Raw genomic sequence first — 23,481 nt, 5'->3', positions numbered from 1 at the left:
TGGTCCAAAACTACTGTAGTCATGGTAAAAAATTAAGTGTTGACAATTGCTGCTCATAGTTGCAAAGATAGATGGATGTTAATGGTGAATGTTCTCTAAATACAAGTGAACTTCAGTTCAACTACATTGAGTCATTGACTGTGTGTTGTACTTAAGGTTGTGTGACCAAATGTGTCATAAGTAGGTGATACTGCTCAGCATGAGTTTGTTCAGGCATAAGTATGTGTATTGTGGAATATATTTAGCTTAACTGTGAGTCATGTTTTAATAGGAAGGAAGCTTACAGACTAACTGAGAAATTTTAACCACTCAGAATATGCATTTGTTGCTGCCCTTGAAAATGTGTTTGTTAACCACATTGCATTTTATTCATTTTTTTCTTTCTGTATAGGTTGAAGATTGTGAAAATATCTTTTAAATGCAAACAGTTTTTCATCCAGCTGAGAAAAGAGGCGGTGAGTGAATTTTTTTTTTAACAATCACGATTCAATGCAAGGAAACAACATCCGCAAGACAATTTACTTCCGTGATGTGATGTATTTCCAAGAGAAACATTATATTCAGTAATGTAGTGCAGGACTTGATTTTATCAGGTTTGGATTGGATCATGAAAATTAGGCTATGATTCAGATATTATAGGCTATTATATATAGGATATTATAATTAATATTATTTTCTCCACACTCACGCAGCCATCTGTAGAAAACCTGTTTCAAACAATGGAGTATGTTTTTTCGCATTTTGATGAACAATTATGAAAACCAACTTTTGTTCTTTAGAATAATGTGTAATGAGGAATCGTTTACAGTAAGACCAGGGCCATTTGCTAAAAAAAACAATGAAATTGTTTGACAAGTGCAGTTTTCTGTCCTATTTTGAAGTATTTCCTATCAAAACAGATTTGAATTTCATGTTGACTGAAATAATTTTGTAATTCTGTGTGGTAACAAATTTATGTACATCTACTCAGACCTCATTGTAGAATGATTGTTTATCCCATGCTGTTTCTTCTCACTGTTAACTGGTTTGAATTTGTAAAATCTGAAGACATCCCCAACAGACATTGTCACTCATTTACAAACTGCAGGGAGCAGTAATTCTTTATCAAGTAATATTAATAAAGCAAACTCATATTGGCTCCAACAGCACCACTGATCTTTGTTTATTTTAAATTCTTCCATAATTACTTCCCTGCTGTCAGTGGTGGTGCAATGAGGGAGACTCTTTACAGCTTAATAATTGTGGAGAGTAGGTGATGCACTTTGCATGAAGGGGAGCAAGACACTACCTGATGTAGGAATTGTGCCAAATGCTGAGAATCATAAGTAGCCTGTGTGCCTGAACTGGGTCTCCACAGTGTCAAACCCTCTCCTGGAGACCTTAAAACACCCCAACAGTGTGACTAATGCACAGGGGCCTTTCAGAGGCATTTGTACTAAAAGCAGGACTCAATGATGTCATGATCCATAATTGATGCCCAGATGGCACAGCTTGACTGAGTGGGTCCGATTTCCCTGGACCTGGGCCGCAGCGTCTGCAATTTGCACAACCAAAAACAGTGCAGAGAAAGTGTATTTACCTCTGTCTGGAGTCTCTGGTGGCCAATGGAGTCTTTCTGATAAGAGTGTCAGTCCTAATAGGTCTCTAGAGCAGAGCATTCTGTGTACTTTGGGCAGGTTTCAAATGGAAACCCATTTGGCAAAACAAGCCAGGTGCAGAAAGCATTGATAAAGAGTGCATAATAAATGTCACATTCAGGGCTGAAGATTAACGTAAAGTTGGTTGTAACGAAGCTCTGGGACTCCTGATACTTTGAAGGCATATTTTACATATTTTTTTTTATTAAATGGATTGTTCTGATTGATGCTGTTTTTGGTCAATAAAGCATTCCAGCTGTGCTAAAATATAAAATATTATAACTAAGTTAAACTATAGTATATTATATTTAAGCTATGACTTGAAACACCTGCTAATCTGGATACTGTGTTTTTATTACTGCACAGCATAAGCTACTTTTCCACCATCATGCCAAACTGTTCAGAGCATGGTGAGTAACAGTTCCAGTAGCATTTCCAATGGAACACGGTTCAGTACATTATGATTACAAACTGTTCCCAGCCCGGATTTCTCAGCATGATTAGCTAACCGTTCTCGGGACAGAGAACAGTGCTGGTGCAACGCCTGTATTGACGTAGCGACTTACGATTGGCCACTTGCCCTGTCAATCCATTCTAATGCTAATTTCCCCACACCACAGAGAAAAAAGAAACCGTAACTGTTGACGAGCCCAAATCACTGTGGAACATCATGGTTGCTCAACAAATACCATTTGGCCCAATGGTGGAAAAGAGGCTGTAGAAACCAACTATTAACGTTAGTTTACATTGAATTGACTATATCTTCTATCGGAAGGGTGGCACCTAATGATTTTATCAAATTAAAGTAATTTTTAATATGTACTAGCCATTTCATAAAGGCAATAAATCCACTGCTATATTTGGAATATGCCATGATTGTAGGGGTTGCAACATCCTTTAGTTCTGATTATATTCTAATAGAGCAGATCCTCTCCACCTCTCTTACCCTAAAAAAAAGGCAGTGCAAGTTGGTTCATAATTCTTCCAAGTCACAAACCTTTGGAACTAGGCTTCTTTCACTCACCTTCATTTATTAGTCTTCAGCTCAGCAACGGAAACCATAAACAAATGTAAATGTAATTGTAAATGCTTTCCACAACTCCATTATTCTGGGTTAAGCATGCAGTAAGCCAGATGTAACAGTCTCTGGACAGTTTACACATGTTCCTTCGCCTTTCCTTTTACTCCGTTTACCACTCATTGGCTTCATCTGTTGCCTACAGAATGAGACAAGAGATACAATGCTGGGTTTCAACATGGTAAACTACAGGGCCTGCAAGAATCTCTGGAAGGCATGTGTGGAACACCATACATTTTTTCGACTGGATCACCCTGTTCCCCCACAGAAGAACTTCTTCACACACTACTTCAGTTTGGGCTCCAAGTTTCGTTACTGGTAAATGGTTTCTCCAATATTCCAGCATCCTCCTCCTCCTTGAATTTTTTTGAAACAGTGTAAAATATTGGGCATACAATTTGAGGAAGTGTAGCTTAGCTATAAAAAGTTTCTGACGGATGTACTAGTAGTATTTACAAATCCCAAAGATTTTGTTTTGTGAGGCATGCGCATATGTATCAGTACTGTTTTGAAGCAGATTTGTATAGGTTTATGAGTTTGAGTAGTCTTATTTTCTTCTTCATATTACTTTTGTAATACTGAGGTGCAGCAGTAACTTGAGTACTGAAGGAGGCTACAGATGCTAAAAAACTCCTGAAAGATTGATGATGCTCTTTTAGCCAGTATTTGATATCGAGAAACTAGGAAGAGGAGGTGATTAATAATTGATTTTGCTTTCTATCTTTATCAGTATTTATTGGTTCCCACTGCATTTTATAATAAAACACATTTGAACTCTGCAGTTGCTGTTCAAGTAGTTTGAGCAGCATAAGCTTTTTATTTTTGATTGCTCAAATATTGGCCTAGCTGAAAGTGCATAATATGAAATGTTGCATTTATTCACAGAGTATTAGTTGTTTTGTAGATCTCAGGAAGAATTTCATATTAAATGTTGTGAAATACTGTTGAAATCATGACAAACATTGTATATCTCTTCACAGTGGGAGGACGGAAGCACAATCTGTTCAGTATGGCAAGGAGAAGGGAATCAAGACCAGAATATTTGCTAGGTAATGTGTGATTGTTGCTTTGCATTTTTGTATTTTTTGTTTGTTATTTTAACTTGGAACCACAAATCTGGTTTTGATATGGTTCATCAATTAATGATGATTAGCATATTAATTAAGTATGAAAAAAGACAGTTATTCTTGTATGTTTTTTTATTTATTTTTTTATCAAGTAAACTACTGCTATGAACTGCCAATGCTGGTGAGGGATGATTTGGTTTAGCTGCTGAACTATAAGCCAAGCGTACACTACATGACTTGCTATCAGCCCTCTGGGACTCAGTCTTGTTTTTGGTTGTGCTGGTGCGCACAATACAGGATTACAGTTTGTCAACCACACGATTATTTGTCCCCGAACGAGGCCATGTGTACACTGGTATTAAGTTGCGTTTTGGATGATCCGATCACAAGTGTACAAGCGAGACACATCACTGTTACACATAGTCGTCCCTTTTGAACACTTGTGTTCAGATTTCAAGGAGAAAGTCTTCTGATTTCATGAGGACGTACATCAATCATTACATCTGTGTAAACGGTGCACAGTTTCTCTTAATTATTCGCAAACATGATATTTAGAGCAGAATTCAGAGTTATATTAGTGCAGTACCTGTAACTGAGCTTCTAGTGTGCATGCTGCTCATATCTATGTCCCTATTATGTATGCTCCTACATTTTATTTTTTTAAATTGCTGATCCTACTCTTATTTCCCTTTAAATCTACACGTTACAGGCAAAAAACGCAGAGTTTGGCGTTGCCAATTTTAAACGGATGGCCCCAAATGCATCTTAAAATTAAGATAAGGAAATTCATTCACAAACATGCTCAGTTTATTCTTGATAACATGTCAACAAACACACCCATTTTTGCACTTATTGGCACCATATGCGAAGAAACACTTGGAAAAAGAAAACGGATGAAAATAATTAAAAACCATGAGTAGGGAGATGTGGGTGGTTTTATTTCATTTTCAAATTATTTTTTGTCTCCTGTTACCCAATACCTCGCTCTCCTTTTTCGACAAATATGAAAGAACAGCTTGTGCCCATTTTTCCACTTATTTACGCTAATTTGCAAAGGAAAAAATATATAGAAAAACAGCTGAAAATAATGACAGCGGGTAGGGAGATGTGGATGAAATTTTATTTTCTAATTATTTTTTCATTAGCACCTCATACTTTCATCTAAATATCCTTGTTTTTGTTCAGCAAAAGAAAGTAAATTATACAAGTTTGAGATTGATAATTTGGTTGGTGAACTATTACTTCAACAATAAGGCATTTCTTATAGAACACTGAATTAGTGCTGTCTCAACCAAGTGATGGTGTAACTAGTGTATGTACAACACTTTCACAAAGATTTTAACAGTTGGTGTTTTGATACACCAATCATTTCCGATCAGTCTATTGGCATTTTGGCCATTACTGAGGCTTCTCCAAAGCCTGATGACAAATTGAGTATCCCTGTTAGAATGAGAAGTGCTTATATTTTGCTTGCATTGCAAAACTCAAAACTACCAGTATGTTTGTTAAGAGGCATAAATGTAATTTCAAGAACTTTATGCATAATGGAATCAGATGTTTGTTACTGTATTTAATTTGATTTTAATTCCAAGAAATATATTGTTTTTACTTGAGGCCAAAAGAGTTGAAACCACCATAAATTGTGATAGTGGCCAAGGCAGGGACCAATAAAAATTTACTTTCACTACTGGTTGTGCAGTTCTTTTAACCAATTTTCAATTTAACCAATTCAAAGGGACTTTTGGCGAGATGCAGTTGAATACTAGTTAGAGGCTCAGACCAGGAAAACATTTGTTTAATTAAACAATATTTTAGTATCCATTGCATATGCTCACTGGAATAATATATTTGTTATTAACCTGGCTTCTTTGAGTGTCTTACATCAGAGAGATAACATTTATATGTGAACTTTTTCTTTGGCTGTCTTGTGGCATTGTAGATATTAACAGACTGCGTTTCATTTCCTAGATCTCCAAGCAAGCCCCTGGGCAGGAAGTTGATGGGTGTGACGGACTGGGAAGCAATGAGCATGAACTCAATGTCTGAAGAAAGGCTAGAGACCCGTAGCCTGCCCACCCGCTCACCTCCTGGGACACCCAACCAGTGAGTGCCTCTCTGTTTCAATGGAACTTTCCATCTAATGAACAACTCGGCAGGGTGCTTAAGGGTTATGGGAAAGTGACATATTTGTAAAGCAGGCTAATCTCACAAAAAACTTGTCCAGATCAAATTTCCCCCCAAAATGTAAATGATTCTTTGCATAAAGAAATTGAAGCCTGTTTGTATGACAATTGCAATTATTTGCATTGTGACATTTATTGACAGTTAGCTCACTTTTCCCCAATATTTAAATAAATATTTAATTTGCGTTATGGTTGCAAGTATGTGGTTTTGGGTGCACCACTGTCATGAAATTAATGTCACAATACAAAAGTACTATTGGTCTTAAAAATACCTTATTTTATGATCTTATTTCATTTTGATTGTGAGGTAAAATATGACTCAGACAAGTTCTGTGAGACAATGTTTTGTGAGATTCACCCATGCAGGGAGTCAGAGGAAGGTTACCAAGATATGTGGGTTTTAACTGAATTTGATGAAGTCAGACAGCTGCAAAGAGCTGTAGGAAAGCTGTCACTTTCTGTCAATGCATTATAATGAATGATCAACACCCACATTCATGTGCTACATCATGTGATTATGCATTGAACTTTTACATATAAAACATATAGGTGAAAATGATTACAGCACCTATAAATGTTCTATCAACAGTAGGAACTCCTTGTTTGTACAAGAGGGTCCTCGGCTGCGGCCCTCTTCCATGTGTCACTTGGTGGATCATGTCATCCATGCCTCACCCAGTCTGCCTGTTTTCTCCAATCACAAATCAGCTTCCTCCACGCAGGCCAACAGCATCAGCCTGGAGTCTACACCGTGAGTACGAAGCAAAATCTAAACCCCAAGTAATAATTTTCCACACCCTTACATTGAAGGAGCACACTGAGCTATATCTAGAGTCCACAATTTCATAAAGACCAAGGCTAAGCAACCACCTAGAACAATATAGCAATGTGCTAAATCCACTCAGAACACTCTAGCATTGTGGCAGGGAGTTTTGCAAAGGCAAGCAACTTTTTTTCTACGTGAAATGATAAAAATGTAGCTCCATTATAGTATAACATTCTTCATAGGTAATTAATTAATACACATTCAGATTATTAGAAATGACATGCAACTATGATTAATATATTTACACATTTCAATGTGTACAAACTGGCGCGCTGTAAAGCATTGAATAACGCTTGAGTTTTGTATTTTGTATAATGAATGAGTTTTTATATTGTGTTGTTTTTGTCAAGGTGAAGACAAGTTATGGATTCTACCTTTAAGGGTACAGCATATCAGATGTTAAAGTCAGAAGTCTGTGAAATGTTGACATAATCATTTGAAGTAATTTCAGTAAACCTTGAGTTCCCAAAATCCATAAAAGCTTGTAACCTCTATCCATATGAGATTTTTTTGTGCATGGCAAGTGTCTTAATGGAGTATACTACTGAACCCTTTTACCAGACATTTGATTTAGTCATAAGTTTATTAGTGTGCTTTATAACGCATTTCAAGACTTTGTTTTAACCTCAGAGCCACTGTAACTTACTTATTAAAACATCAAATCATTTCAGTTATTATAAAACACTATTTGAAGCAGGCAGATAATCTAGTGTGAAAAAAATCTCGATTTTGCTCCTCAGATGTAAAATGTGGTTGAACTGCAGCAAACTGTCTTTTATTAGCTTTTTGTTTTGTCTGTGCCTTCTAATCACAGCCACCACCCTCTGTCTGCACCCTTAAATGGCCCCAAATGGAAACTAAACACACACTGTGCTGCTGTAAAATGTGTTTACCGCTGTCAGAGCAGTGGGCACATTGCTTTTTGATGGTTCTGTGTTAAAAATGACAAACCCTTTATGCTTGGGTAAAATATTATTTCTTTTGCACTGGCACTGTAGTCCCACCACTGAATAGTGGTGCAATAATCACTAGGGGTATCACATACTACTGGACAAGTTGACTACAGTTAGCATAGTCAGCACCATCAGCCTGAAGTCGACAAGGTGCTCAACACATGATTTATAAAACACCTCTGTAGGAAATACAGCAGGTGTGAAACCATGTGGCTCTGGACTAAAAAACGCAGTTCAATTATGGGCTGTGATGTTCTCGCAGACACAAATCTAACACATTGTCCTTATCTGTATTGCACTTGCACATTACATTGTATCAACACTGATAATGTTGAGAACATTCCATTGGCTACTCTAATAATGTTCACACAAATGCTACAGTAACCTGCATTATATGCAAATTGGCCTTCAAATATAGCTGAAATACTAGTGTTATGCTAACCTGGATGCCATTCGCACCATCAAGAACACAATTTGGCAACGGTTTTAAAAAAGTGCTTCAAGTTGGAGTCCAGTGACATGACTGAATGCATCCTCATTGTTGTCTGCCTTCTAAAACCCATGGCTGCTTGAAAACACTCGAGAGCCATCTCTTTATGTATTTTATTTTATTTAATTTTTTGTCCCTTGGGTCACTTCTATTTTTGCTGTATTTCAACATATGTTAATGACTTCACTCTTTGATGCTATATCGATGATAGTCCCAGCTCTGTAGCGGTGTAGCTAAAAACACTTGATGTATGTGACCTTTGGCCATCTGAGCTGCTCTACAGAAGTGTAATTTGTTAAGTTTGGGTCAGAGCGGTCACTTTCCTTTACCCTGCCGGTTTGAGAATACAAACAGCTAGAAACGGCAACAAAAGCCAAATGGGGTCAGTGTGAGTTGATGCACACATGGTGATGCACACACTTATATGCCCCATATGCGAAATACACTCAAATACTCATGAACCCCATGGTGCTTTGTTCTTTTTGAAGCGGGCACCCAAGGGTGAAAGCTAAAACACAATGTGTTGCATAATTCAGTGGTTCACTGATTTGTGACAGTATAATGTGTTTAGTTCAACTGAATGAAACGTATTAAACTGAAATGTGCTGATATAATATAATGTCTCTAATAGCTGGATTCCAAGAATACTACTGCTGAGGTTTTGATGATGCATCGTTCGTGTGTTGAAAATTTTTTTATGCCTGCAATGGCTGACTTACTTCCATGAAACACAAACAGAGCTGTTTTTAAGATTGTGTACTTTGCTATTGTCAATACATGAAAGCAGGGACTCCAAAAAGCACTGCAAAAGTAAAATAGTCCCACAACTTGTGCGCTATATTCTAAGTCCTACCAAATCTTAGCTCTTAAACCTAATTTACGTATACACATAGTCAAACATGACAGTAGTATATGTTGAAGTTGTTGAAATTATGAGTTTTCATTTTTGGGTAAACCATTTTTTTTTAGGAATCTCATCTCACTCTCCAAGCTTTATTTTAATTTCTCCCTAAATTCATAAGGTCTCCAGAAGGCATTGAAGGCCTGCCCCCTGCCCTGCCACCCAAACAGTCCCGGAAGAACCTGAGCCAACTTATACTATCCCACTCCCAACAGGACTTAGACAACCACATCAACGAAATGTACAATGTCCCCATAGCAACAGACAAGGCCATGGTAAGACGAAATCTACTGACTCACTCAACCTAGTTCCTATGTCCATGTGGTGCTTTGTTTGGGCTCTTTCTAAAGTTGGATGGTAATTTCGTTAATAGTCTTGCCATCCCTCCCTTGTATGGTATGCCACTGATGTGGTTTCCTTCTCATAAAGTAATAAAACACTTTGTGGTTTGTGCACACCATTCAATTAAGAGACACTGTATTGTATTGGATTGGATTGTGAAACAATAATACATATCATTTTTACAGCACCTTTCATACATAAAATGCAGCTAAAAACATTTAGAAAAAAGTATGTACTGGATAAAAATGACAACAAAAACTTAATATTTAAATAATTAAAATGATTAATAATTAAAAATAAAGGAAAATAATAACAAAATAATACAATGACTAAAGATACTTAAAGAATATTTATCAAAAGTTAACTTAAAAGATAAGTCTACAGAAAAATAAAAAAATGTAGAACATGTTTTGAAAGTCCGAAAACGTATGAAGGTGCATTCAGTGCATTAAAAAACAGTAAGAGAAACTTAAAACCAATTTTATACTTAATGGACAACCAAGGCAAAGTAGCTAAACGTATGATATGGTGTCTCTTAAATCTTTTAAGAATTTAACGTTATATGCAAATGTTGACATTATTGTGAATTTGTGTTGCATGTTTAGCCCAATGGAGTCATTCCTCATGACAATGTTGTTCTGATCAAGATTAAACCAGATGAGAACGGAAGATTTGGGTTTAATGTGAAGGTAAGATATTCAGCATCTGTAATTTTCTGTGACTGATTGATGATTATTCCACTGCCTTGTAATCACCCTCCACCTCTCTCTCTCTCTCTCTCTCTCTCTCTCTCTCTCTCTCTCTCTTCTCCTCATGTTCAGGGTGGCTCTGATCAGAAGATGCCCATTATCGTGTCTCGGGTAGCACCTGGAACATCGGTATGTTAAAGGGGCTGTTCATTGTTGTATATACTGCATTAAAAACCTTTTATAGAGCTGCTGGGATTAACAAAAATAGAATAGGCTCATTGAATAGTGACCCCTATAGGATTAGCAGTGAACTGTTGAGTGAGGACTTTTCACTGTTTTATACATGCTTGTGTGTTGAAGGATTTATGTTGCTTTCTATACAAAATCTGATGTGGAATATTCTTACTTGATATCTAGCTTCCAATCATAAAGAACTCTGTTGTCCCATTTCTGGAAGATGGCGTATAAAGAAACATAATTAATGTCCGTCTGAGTTTCAAGGATGTAAGGCTGACATGCCATTCTTTTATACTTCAAAAGTAGGAAGTTGAAAATTCCGTTGAATTCCATTGAGTTGAATGAAATGCAGAAATGTTCCAAATTTTGCATTATATCATTGTACTCCTTTTGTTTAGTTTTTTATTCATAATTTTCTGTCTGTGTCTTCTCTCTAGGCTGATTTATGTGTGCCTCGTCTGAACGAAGGTGATCAGGTTGTGCTGATTAACGGTCGAGATATTTCAGAGCACACGCATGATCAGGTAGTCATGTTCATCAAGGCCAGCTGTGAGAGTCACTCGGGGGAGCTCATCCTGTTGGTGCGCCCCAATGGTGAGCTCTGGCTTTGACTACATTTTATGTCGGAATGATTGTTGAGCACGCATGAATATCACCACAGTGACATTTACGGAATATTTCAGGTTCAGTACAAGTTAAGCGCAAATTACTGTGGCATAATATTGAATAACACAAAAATGTATTTACACTTGGCCCTCCTTTTCTTAAAAAGCACAAAGGTGGGTTCCAGTGAGGCCCTTACAATGGAATTGAATGGGCCAGTCTGTAAACGTTAAAATACTCACTGTTTCAAAAGTATAGCCACAAGACATAAACAATGTACAGTATGTGTTACCATGATTTTAGTGTGATAAAATCACTGACCAACCTTTTAAGTGTAAAGTTCTAGATCATTTTACAACTTTTTGGCATGACAATGTAATGTCAACAAACCCTAAAATGGCTGTAAATAAATAAATAAAAATAACCCCCATTCACTTCCATTGTAAGTGCCTACCACGATTTCTGCTTTTTTTTTTTTTTTTTTATAAAAGGAGGGAGGAGTTGAAATACATTTTTGTGGTAATCAAAATTATGCCACAAATGCTGTTGATTGAGCTTAACTTGTACTGAATACTTCTTTAAAGAGTCATGATGAAAGCAATTTGGTATAGACCATAATCATTTGTAATACAACTTTTCTCAGTATTCTCATAATTATGATTTTCAAATTCACAAGAACTTCTCAGTAGGACTAAGGACAATTGATTTGATCAATTCACTTCTTTTTTTGCTTTTGTTCGTGAAAAATATTGTTCCCCAATGAAATTAATCTCAAGCCTAAGGCCTAGACTTACATAATCACACAAAATTATTTTATTGTCTTCTGAGTTATTGCTAGGTCTGCTCAGTTTTTTCTGCAGAAAACTGTTGAATTGGAATGCCTGTCATTCTCAAATTCTATGCATGCAAACACCTTGTGTGCTTATTTGGACTAACATTAACTGTCTATCTTTATGTAGCTATCTATGATGTAGTTGAGGAGAAACTGGAGACCGAGCCGGATTTTCAGTACATCCCAGAGAAATCTCCCACAGACCCCTCCCATCTGGACCAGGATGCCTGGAGGGACTCCATGCTGCAGCTAAAAGAGGGTCTTAACAGTGGTGCAGTACTTGCTCAGTTTGATGTGAGTTATTATAAAGAGTTCTTAAAATACATATATGTATAGTTTAAGTTTATCTGCTATATTTTATGTAAACTTCTCATTTGCACATGCTGTGAAATTTACAGCAATCAATTGTTATTCAGGATGTGGTCATATCAGCAAGAACATCCTATTACTTCTTTTCTTTCATCAGGATGCCCTAATACCTTCCTGTTAGATATTATGTCTGCTTGCATATGTGCTGGTGACGCAGTAAGAATAAACATTGGTGCTGCTGCTGCTAGAGCATGAAAACAAATCTGAATGTGGTGAAAATATTCAATTAGATTATATATCGATGTGAAAGTAACTTTTTATATAGGTCCACAACATTCAGGCTTTTCATTTTAAAAGTGTAATATCTTGATTTGGGGGGAGTGACTCTCACTTTGCGCACAGCTGATTGGTCCAGTATCTGCATGACATCTCTGAATGGAAAAAACATAAACTGCCCCGGAGCAGGTTAGCTGATTAGCGTATGTTACTATGGCAATGAACCCTGATGAAAGCCTATTCACTTTACTGGTACCGCAAATTCGTAGTTTGCTTAAACTAAGTTTAAACCTATCTAGATAGATGTTTAATCCTCTTTGTGACATAGACTACAGGTCTTTTGTGGTCATATCAAAACAATTTGTAATAACATTACGATTAGAAATATAATGTACAAAGAATTTATAAAAAGATTTGATATATTGGGAACTGGGACACAATTATTTCCATTTTGTTTTGCTTGAATGGATAGTGAGCCATGGAAGAGTGATGGAGAAGTTAGAGCATGAGTCAAGGGCTGCACGATTATGACGAAAATCATAATTGTTGGTCATTTCCTTGGATGTTGTAATTGGGATTTTTTTTTTTTTTTTTTTTTTTAATTTTGAATACTAGAATTTACATGAAAATACTTCTGTTGTTTGGGGCAGTTGAATGCCATATTCTTTATGTAGGCTATGCATCAAAACAACTTGAGAACTATGTTCCAGAATTGCTTTAATATTTTAATTGCATGACAATTAAAAGGTGTTATTCACATTTTAATAAATTGTACACAATATTATTTAGATAGTGAGCATTACTGATATGCCTTTAGACCATTTTAAACACATCAGATTTGGCTCTGCATTTATGGACCCTACGGCCCCAAAACATATGTTGTAAATAGAATATTTCTGCGCAGTGGGAGTACACCTATATGGAATGCAGTAATTGACACTTTTTACGATTATATAATTGCGACAGCTGTAATTGAAATCTCGACAATTTTTTGGTTGATTGTGCAATCCTACACAAGTCTGAGAGCTGTGTGGGAGAGAACATTGTTGCCAAGATCCCATGTTAAGACTCACCATTAAAGATAAACATTCATGCTGCGAAACATTAAAAGATACAAATTTGAGTGGCAGATTATAACAAACAAACACACGCACGCACGCACACACTAACAAAATGACACTCTATTCTTCTATATTTAATAAATAGGAGCTATATCTTTTTCAAGTGTTGGGGATGAAATCGGTCATGGCAAAAATGTAGTGGGGGCAAGATATGGAGCAGTGAATTAAAGTTCAGCAGTAAAGTCCATTTTAGAGCAGAAAAATACATTTTAATGTGTTAAAATGCTTCCCCACCACACATAATTATCCCTTTGTCTTGGTCAGAATAACTGTCATGAAAAGATGGTATGATACTGGCCTTTTTATTGTATTTTTTACTTATTGCGCATTCTTGTAGCCATGCAGGCATTTGCACACAAAGCACACGGTAGAATGTGTCCTAAAAGTAATACATGCATTAAAATGCTCGGATTAGAGAAGATTTTGAAGTAGATTTTGAAGTACTTCAGAGACACAGTCTCTGCTCATCACTGTAGTGACTCCAGTAGTGAATGTTTCATGAGGTTAATGGTTCATTAATTAAATTTCTGGTTTAGAAAGGAATTCATGAATACTGTTTTAGGTCACATTTTAAGATTCCTATTTCCTACCCATTAACATGTTTTAATTAATGGTATTTTGTTGACTGGCTGTTTTGTTTCGTCTTGTTTTGTTTTAAAGCAACTGTACCGGAAAAGGCCAGGAATGACAATGTCATGTGCCAAATTACCTCAGAATATTTCCAAAAATCGCTACAGAGACATCTCACCTTGTGAGTATCACTGCATGCCATTCCTTTGCATTAACCACTGGAAGAGATAAAAATGAATCCGTTTTTGTTATTTTCTTGTCAGATGATGCAACTAGAGTCATCTTGAAAGGCTCAGATGACTACATCAATGCAAATTACATCAATGTGAGTGGCTCATAATTATTTTTTTTAGCATGAATGGAAACTCAGACTCCCAAAGGAGGACAAACTGTGACTGATAGCCTCTCATAATGCTGTTCTGTTATTGAAACATTTGCAGATGGAAATCCCTGCCTCCAGTCTCATAAACCGCTATATTGCCTGCCAGGGGCCACTGCCCAACACATGCCCGGACTTCTGGCAGATGACGTGGGAGCAGGGCTCATCTATGGTAGTGATGCTTACCACTCAGGTTGAGCGAGGACGTGTATGTGTGACTCCTGATCTTTGACATTGCTTTAAACTTTGCAACTACTTAAAACATGACATTTCTTAAATCTTATTTGGATAAGATCGCTCAACCATCCATTTCTTTTGCAGGTGAAGTGCCATCAGTACTGGCCTAACCCCTCAGGTAGCGCTACATATGGCGGCTTTCGGGTTTCCTGCCAAACGGAGGAGGGAAACTCTGCTTTCTTGGTTAGAGATATGACCCTTGATCACATTGAGGTAAGTGTATTAATGATTTGGCCTTTTTAGTGTTACTTGGCCTTTAATGAACTTTTAACCACACCTGCCAGTGAAAGAGTAAATTGAGGAAATCATCCTTTTATTGTTCCTATGATGATGGAATTATTTAACTGTTTTTCCTATTTATATTTGTGAGAAACAGCAGATCATCAAATGCTTTACAAGATGAGCCAGTCTTTGTTTTGTGATGACTCTTTTATAAAAACTATGTCCTTACAATGTAATTTTGTGTTTGCTGGCCTGTTGTTTGTGCTGTTAGAGTGGGGAGAGCCGGGAGTTGACCCAGATCCAGTACCTAGCGTGGCCTGACCATGGTGTACCAGATGACTCAACGGACTTCCTGGATTTTGTGGCTCTGGTCCGCAGTAAACGAGCTAGAAAGGATGAGCCCGTTGTGGTCCACTGCAGGTAAATGATAAAGCAGTGGTCATAAGTCCTTGGTCTGTGTGTGGCTTTGTCTGCATAATTGGCTCTAAATGTTGTTTAGAGGTTTTCTTAAAGCAGATGATTTTTATCCAGAGGTAATTACTGTGCAATCAGGTCTTAATTCACCAAAATAACAAACAAAATAACTGTTTCTCTCCACCGTGGCCCAGTGCTGGCATTGGTCGAACAGGAGTTCTTATCACCATGGAGACGGCAATGTGTCTGATGGAGTGCAGTCAGCCTGTGTATCCATTAGACACTGTGAGAACCATGAGGGATCAGAGGGCCATGATGATTCAGACACCTGTAAGTCCCACCCATCCTCTTTCTTCCTCCTCACCCTCAAATGTCCTGTTAGCTATCCATTAGAAGTTTTATGATTGGCTTTTTTAGGAATTCTGCCTTGAGTTTCTAGGAAGGGGCTGAATATTGCACAACCAATATCAGTCATGATAAATAAACAACAACAATAATACATTTAATGTCACATTTTCATCCTGAGATAAAATTATGTTGAATAACACTGGTAAATAAATTAGCTCTTAAAAAAAAAAACACTATTCCTTAAAACATTTATGTTGGGAATCTTTAGGCACCTCATGATTAAATTTGATTCACAGTCACAGTGTGAATACAAATGAATTCTTACTGTATCCATGCAAAGGAATTTCATCAACAGCTTCAGTCTGTATACATAAGATGGTGCATCAGAGGTACCTTATACTTTGCCTTCATAAATCTTGTTGTCTGTGGTTGTGCAGTGAACTTTTGAGTAGAGGTTGACCTATAGTGGATTTTGCCAATATGGATAACTAAGGTGGTGGAAATGGCCGATAACTGCTTTATCGGCTGATAGTCTGTTTTTTGAATGTTCTTAGTCTTTACTTACTATAACAAGCACAGAGGCTACAAGTGTCCAACATGAATTAAATCTTAGGTGCATTAATGTGGGACTTTTAACTTAGAAACAAACCCATAATACACTGGGGATTCTTATTTTGAAATGTCTATGCTTTCAGCTCAACATTTAATAATGGTTATATAAATAAACATTCAGTAATATCTATGCCTTATAAATGTTTTTGTTTTATAACATCTCTAATTAATAATCGTGCATAAGCCGATAAGCAGTGATAAACAATGCTGTTTAAGCAATATCACACAAGCAAGATTGCGATATGGCCCTGCATCAGCACTGCTGGGATGTGGGTGCAGGTAATCCCAGCAGTGCTGATTTAGGGCCATATTGCACGATTGTGATTTGTGAGTGTGATATTTCTTATATACAACATTTCAATGAACAAGTACATTTGAAAAAATTAGGAAAAACTGATTACGGTCATAAAAAACACATTTGTGCGTGCGTGTATGCGATCGCCTGTTGCCACACCCAAGCAGAGATGCTGTCAGCTTTCTGAAGATCAGCTTTCTCAGTGGGAAAATAGCATCCAAGCAGGGGTATTTCTCCCTATTTCGTGGTAGCCGGTGCGCAAGAGTCGGTCACTATAGAAACCGCAATGTCTTCCGCCATTTTAAACAGCACATCCTCTCCAATGTGGAAAGTCCAGTAAGATGTAAGTGCCATGAGTTCTGTAATAATCGGTCTGTTGTGTCACTCAGCTGTGATGAGCTGTAATACAGAAGTCGTTGGTTTAAAGCTATTTCCTAGCTTTAGTAGTGTAGTAGTAATACACTTGATCACAAAGAGCTGTTTTATGTAAATGGCTGATGCGGATTCACTTCAAGTCACCTAACTGGCTCATATTACACACAAAAATGTTCTTTCGCAACCACCTGCTGGCTAACATATTTAATGGAATATGGAAAATGACAAACGGAAGCTCATAGATCTGCACTGCTCTTACACTTTAGTTTAGAACGGCACGAACACAAGCAGAGTGATACACACACAGTGAAGCCTCATCCACACTGGTGTCAGACCATCAGTGTTCATGGAACGTCTCTTGTCCAATCAGATTCAAGGACCGGAACTATCTGTTGTAAATATGAAAATATTCACCAAATTAAGCCATGTGTGTGTTTCACCAGAAGAGGTTTCATTATTATCATTCACAGGATGAGTGAAGTTGGCGAAACAGTATATGTGCTGACAGCGTACGTTTTCATGTAGTCACATCTGTTTTTGCATGCCCTTCTTCAATTTAGAACACTTGATCAAAATAAGATTAAAAAATCAACTGAATCCACAGACCTGCCACTCACTGGATGTTTTTTGCACAATCTGGAGTAAATTCTAGAGACTGTTGTGTGTGAAAATCCCAGGAGATCAGCAGTTACAGAACTACTCAAACCAGCCCATCTGGCACCAAAATCATGCTATGATTAAAATCACTGAGATGACATTTTTCCCCCATTCTGATGGTTCCTTATCTGTATAATTTTATGCATTGCACTGCTGCCACACGATTGGCTGATTAGATAATTGCATGAATAGCTAAGTGTACAGGTGAACCGAATAAAGTTGTCGTGAGTTACATTGAAGTGAGGATAAAAATATGTATGAATATTGTTAATGATGACAGATTTAGATTGATTTTATTTCTCCTCTAGAGGCCACTGTCATATTGTAGAACCAAGCCGTTCTAACTGTTGAATCCTCCAGCACCGGCCACAGAGGAACATGGAGGAATATTAATAATAATTTCAAAAAATATTGGCAACTATCTGTGTTGATTTTCAGCAATGATTAATCAGTAAAATGATACATCGGTCAACCTTTACATTCGAGCATGTGATGCATTGTGTGATTGTTCTTTTGTGTGTGGAAAGAACAGTATACACTCACCAGTAACATCCCACAACACCCTAGCAAAGTGGTGTTGCGAGTATTGCATGGGGAAGCACCACTCACATTTTCCTCATCTGTCTACATCCTGTCATCTACTTCCTAAAATTTGAACATGTTTTTTGTTTGTTTCGCAGTGATTCTATATGTCATTTATTTTCTCTCTCTCTCTCTTTCTTTCTCTCTCTCTCAGCCACACACACAGTCACACAGTCCATGAATTATGCTCTCATCCCAGTTTCACATACTGCCATCACACTTGACTGCTCTGGCTTGACAGACTTATACATCTTCTATTCACCATGACTTACCCTTTTGTGCTCTCTTTCTTCTCAGAGCCAGTTCAAGTTTGTGTGTGAGGCTATACTGAAAGTTTACGAGGAGGGCCTGGTGAAACCACTCAAGTCAACGCTGTACGAATCAAACTAATGTAACACCAGCTTTTCCTGAAATTGATGCTGATATTCACTGATGGAACCTTCTCCACTTGATATCATGGCTCCGTAACGGATGCATACCCAAAGCGGTGGAGAAATTTCTCGAGCCAGGAACACAGGACATAATCCAAGCACTGCTGCACTTTACACTGGCAAAAAGACAAAATGCCAAGCTTCAATGAGCACAGAAAAAAAGGACAAAAAATTTAACAAAGGTGAATTTGGTACTTGTTGGGACTTTTTAGTGTTCAGGGTTTTGACAAATATATATGTTGATAATGAATATAGAAAAGATTGCTAGTGCCATATATAAGTGTTTAAGGGCAGGCCCGTGAATGAATGAAAGTGTTTTTATATGTGGTCACCTCAGTTAGTTAAAAGAAAAATCCACAAGACCGTTCACGTACAGGCCTGTGCTTCAGATGAACATCTGTATTTTTATTAGGGATATTTATTGTGTTTTAGTTTTAATGCTGAGCCCTGCCCATTGGGGAAAAATAGTCACTACTTAGAATTCAAGATTGGTACTTCTTACAAAAGTGATAGTGGATAATTTTTTTTCTGTTTGATATGTTCTCCCTTTTTTGGCACAGGGTGAAATTAATTTTTATTTATTGTGCTGTCTTACTAAAATTGATGCAGTCAGGAATTTAAAATACTTGGCATTGCAGCTGTTTCTGAAGTGCTCCATGTCTACAACTTATAGATTGGTATCAAGCGACAATTGAGATACGAAACATTTTACCAGCCACCATTGATCAGTTCAGTTACCATTCAATTTAAAGAAATATTTCACCCAAAAATTATAATTCTCTCATCATTTACTCACCCTTTTGCCGTCTCAAACTAGCATGACGTTCTTTCTTCTGTGGAACTTAAAGGAGATGCTTTAAAGAATGTTCACACTGGTCATTTCCATAAAATCAGCATACAGGAACAGGACAAGTAGTCCATATGTTTTATGTGATATAATGTTTTCTGAAGATATACCATTGTTTTATGTGAGGAAAAGATAGAAATTTAAATAAGTACTGAAAAACGTTCTTAATGTCTTAGCTCTCAAATCTCATTTGTGCCTCCACATATCGAAACTTGTCACAATCAGTTTCAAAACACATGAGTGCCAATAGCACTGTTAGAAATGACTCATTTTAATCAATATATCGAATAATCCTGTTAACTCTTGGTAGGGATACTTGAGGAGTTATATGTGACATAATCATTTCATGCTTCGCGGCTACCAGCATTTTTTTCTGCCGCCCCAAACTATTTTCTCTAACTGTGACACCATCATCTTTCCCCACATTAATGTTATTAATACATAAGAGTTGCAGAGTGCCAATGCAGTCACAAGATCAGAGATGTAGTAATGAAGGTACTGTAGTACAGAGCAGAGACAATATAGTGAGTTTCAGCTGAAAATTGAGCTGAGAAAGAACACGAGTCAACAGTGAAACTATTTTAAGTGTTAGTCATCTCCTGCACAAAAGCTTAGTTGAGTTTTAAACAATGTTTGTGATCAGGTAAACATGTGATGCCCTGTCGGTTTTTTTTTTTTAGAAAAACCCAAGAGAAAGACAAAAAGTTTGATTAATGTTGGATTGTATGCTGGAATAATATAGCTTCATTTGAATGCTACAACAGAGAAGACAATTTTCAGGGAAAAGTGATTTCAATTTGACTCGTTTCACACACAAAGCTAGGAGAGTGGGGCATGTGGGGTATTCCTCACATTCTAGGGTTATAGAAAGTGACCTTTCCACAGACTTCTTTTGATGGTGATCTCCATCCAGATTGGACTGATCGTAAGCAACATTCAGTGCCATCAGGCTGCAGTAGAGCTGTTCTCTGATCAGTAGTTTTATGAGGAGTTTAAAGTCCAGGCTCTCATATAAAGAGTGTGTTGTTTAAACAGGTTGAGCTTTTTGCTCAGATAAACTACAAAAAATTTTAAAAAATCTGTTCTTTGCAGGTTAGATTTTTTTTAATTAGTTTTATATTTTTAATTTAGACTGGACTCCGGATGCTAAATTCAGAGGCACAAAACCAACTTGGACTGAAGATAACATCAGAAATTCACACACAGAGAATTATTTAAAATGAGATCACGTTATAATGAACTCCTCTGCGGAAGAATGCCTTTCACACATTTATGCTATCCAAAAGCAAATGTTCCCACAAAAAATGAACTCCTTTACCATTCAAAATCAAATGTTCTAATAAAGGAAGTCTGTGTTACTCTTTTTGTATGCCGCAACCGATGTTATATGTACATGTTCACAAATAGGAGCTGTGTTTTTGTTGCCCAGTCTACACGCCTCAGAATGTCAAATGCAGTACTGTGTGGGGGTTCAGAAACCATTATAGTTTCTTGTTCTGTACATGGTTGACCTGTTTATATCTTGTAACAGACTGTGGTCTAACACCTCACTGGGCAAGAACCTTGCTGTTTCAATCATGGTCGGCGCTCTTGTGCACATGCATAACGGACATTGACAGGCCTGACTCGACACATTAGAGCTGGTGTATGTTTCAGACTTTTTTTTTTTTTTTTTTTGACCCTATGAAATCCAACATTTTAGAAGAAGAAGAAAAAAGAATTGGCTTCTCATGCTAAGATGTTTCAGTTTTCGGACATCTTGAACAAAAAACTTAATACAGCTTGTCTTAAATTTGTGACCAATTACCCAGTTTCACAGGTTAACTTTAGTTAAATGCAGTTTCAAATTAATCCATGCCTGCACACATTGTAAGGTACTACTTCCTCAGGCAAGTATATATTTTATTTGTGGCAATACTTGCTGGAGAAACTCAGATTTAGGACCAAATCATTCCCTTCTATGCTCAATTTACAGTAACATAAGATGGCAAAATGACATGAAATTTTGGAGAAACAAAATGCATCCCGCCTTGTGGTAAAGACAGCACTTTTTTCAACAGGCATACAATTACAAACTGATTTTAAAACTTGCAAATAAACAAGTTTTATTTGCAGCAAATAACAGGAAGGTCAAGCTGTGCCACTTGTCAATTTTTATGAAAATATTATAGTGTACAAACAATGTTGTATATTAAAAAGAAAATCTTTCAAATAAAGTGAGCTGTGTCCTGGATTGTTCAATCAGTTGCATAAAATATGTAGAAATGTTTACAAATAGGCCTAGGCTTCACCAAAATAATAATACCATTGCAACCTCAATTTTATTTGTTAATATCACATCTGAAGTCTTTATGTTGGCAGGGAGGAGAGTTCCTAACCTACTGTATTTTCAAACTCTCAGAGTAACCAGTGGGTGGTGCTGTTGTAAAAATGTAGAGCACCTGGAATCACCTTGACGCTGGTAGCAACTTACAAAATGGTGAGGCAATTACAATGAAAGGTTATCTTAAAGTGATTTGTTGCAACTGGTTGCTCAATGTTTGATCGTTGAGTCATGTAAACTTCAAGAAAGTAAATAAGCGTATAGAGTATAAAATGAAAAAGTGACATGAGATTGAATGGTGAATTTGACTAACAAGAGAATACCATGTTTTTTCCAGGTAAATACCATGGTACAACTGACTCTTCTTTTCAGAGGGGTCATATTCAGATATGGCACACAAAGTTCTGATACATTCTCATGAATAATTTCATTTATCAGTCATTTAATTTAACTGTATTGTGTCTAAAACACAGTATAGTTTACCCAAAAATGAAAATGCTCTTATCATTTACTCACCCTCATGCCATCCCAGATGTGTATGACTTACTTTATTCTGCTGAACACAAATTAAGATTTTAGAAGAATATCTCATTTCTGTAGGTCCATACAATGTAAGTGAATGGTGACCAGAACTTTGAAGGTCCTAAAAGCACACAAAGGAAACATAGAAGTAATCCATAAGACTCCAGTAGTTAAATCCATGTCGTCAGATGCAGGGACTAAACAGTTCAATGAGCGAAAATGAAAACTAACAAAAATGTTTTGAAGAACGTAATCGAAAATGGAAGCAAAGAGTCAATGGAATCAATGGTTCCGGAATGAAAATGCTGCTTTTAAATCCTGGTAACCAGGTATAACTGATAATTTTTTCATGAAGCCAAAGGGTTTACCACAGTACATTTTTGGAGCTACACCACTTCAATATGCCTGAGAATTTTTGAAAAAACGTGCTTCGATCCTGAAGGAAACCTCTGCACCACACATTTCTTTGCCTAACTGCATTGTGAATGAAGATCTTTTTTACCAACTATATAATTACTACATACTGTACATGCACTGCTAATCCAGATACAAGGAAAATATTATTAGAGGTAAAAAGTAAATTTCTCAGTTGTTTCCAAGTCTTCACTGAATTATTGTTAGATATGATACAACATTACAATTTTGATGCTGCCAGGTTTTGACTGGGCACCTACTGGGCAGGAAGGATAATTTATAGTAAAAAAAAAAACGTTTTACTTAAACTTAAACTTTACTTACTTAAATATTGATCGTTTCTCACCCACACCTACTGTATGGCTTTTGAAGACATAGATTTAACACATATAGTCATATTGCTTACTTGTATGCTGCCTTTATGTCCTTTTGAGAGCTTCAAATTTCTGCCAAATCTTCACTTGCACTGAATGGACCAACAGCGCTGAGAAATTTCTCTAAAAAATATGTTTGTGTTAAACACAAAAAAGAACGTTATACACATCTGAGATGGTTTGAGGGTGAGTAAATGAAGGAATTTTAATTTTTGGGTGAGCTATCCCTTTACTTGGTCATAAAGTTTAATTCACTGACTGCTTTAGTACACCAAGTCAGTTCACCTTTCTAACAAGTTAACTTAACACAATGGCTAATTAATTTACTGAAAGAT

At 36.8% G+C, this 23,481-nt stretch overlaps 1 protein-coding gene across 2 annotated transcripts in view; it reads left to right on the top strand.

Moving 5' to 3' along the window:
- Nucleotides 1–21,739, top strand: part of ptpn4a (protein tyrosine phosphatase non-receptor type 4a) — a 72,841-nt gene extending 51,102 nt beyond the window's left edge. For both annotated transcript variants that reach the window (XM_052148949.1, XM_052148948.1), the window contains 17 exons: nt 392–455; nt 2,861–3,033; nt 3,696–3,764; nt 5,751–5,885; nt 6,555–6,716; nt 9,257–9,410; nt 10,083–10,166; nt 10,299–10,355; nt 10,841–10,997; nt 11,966–12,132; nt 14,205–14,295; nt 14,378–14,439; nt 14,555–14,701; nt 14,815–14,943; nt 15,224–15,372; nt 15,561–15,696; nt 18,533–21,739. In XM_052148949.1, the coding sequence (XP_052004909.1) occupies nt 392–455; nt 2,861–3,033; nt 3,696–3,764; nt 5,751–5,885; nt 6,555–6,716; nt 9,257–9,410; nt 10,083–10,166; nt 10,299–10,355; nt 10,841–10,997; nt 11,966–12,132; nt 14,205–14,295; nt 14,378–14,439; nt 14,555–14,701; nt 14,815–14,943; nt 15,224–15,372; nt 15,561–15,696; nt 18,533–18,625 (2,029 nt within the window). In that variant the 3' untranslated portion in view covers nt 18,626–21,739. The remainder of the gene's footprint in view (nt 1–391; nt 456–2,860; nt 3,034–3,695; nt 3,765–5,750; nt 5,886–6,554; nt 6,717–9,256; nt 9,411–10,082; nt 10,167–10,298; nt 10,356–10,840; nt 10,998–11,965; nt 12,133–14,204; nt 14,296–14,377; nt 14,440–14,554; nt 14,702–14,814; nt 14,944–15,223; nt 15,373–15,560; nt 15,697–18,532) is intronic.
- Nucleotides 21,740–23,481: the final 1,742 nt, after the last annotated feature.

The sequence above is a fragment of the Xyrauchen texanus genome, chromosome 18 (genome assembly GCF_025860055.1).
Source record: "Xyrauchen texanus isolate HMW12.3.18 chromosome 18, RBS_HiC_50CHRs, whole genome shotgun sequence".
In the NCBI taxonomy this organism is placed as follows: domain Eukaryota; kingdom Metazoa; phylum Chordata; class Actinopteri; order Cypriniformes; family Catostomidae; genus Xyrauchen; species Xyrauchen texanus.
The sequence above is the reverse complement of the archived record's forward strand: the minus strand, read 5'-3'. Positions and strand labels throughout refer to the sequence as shown.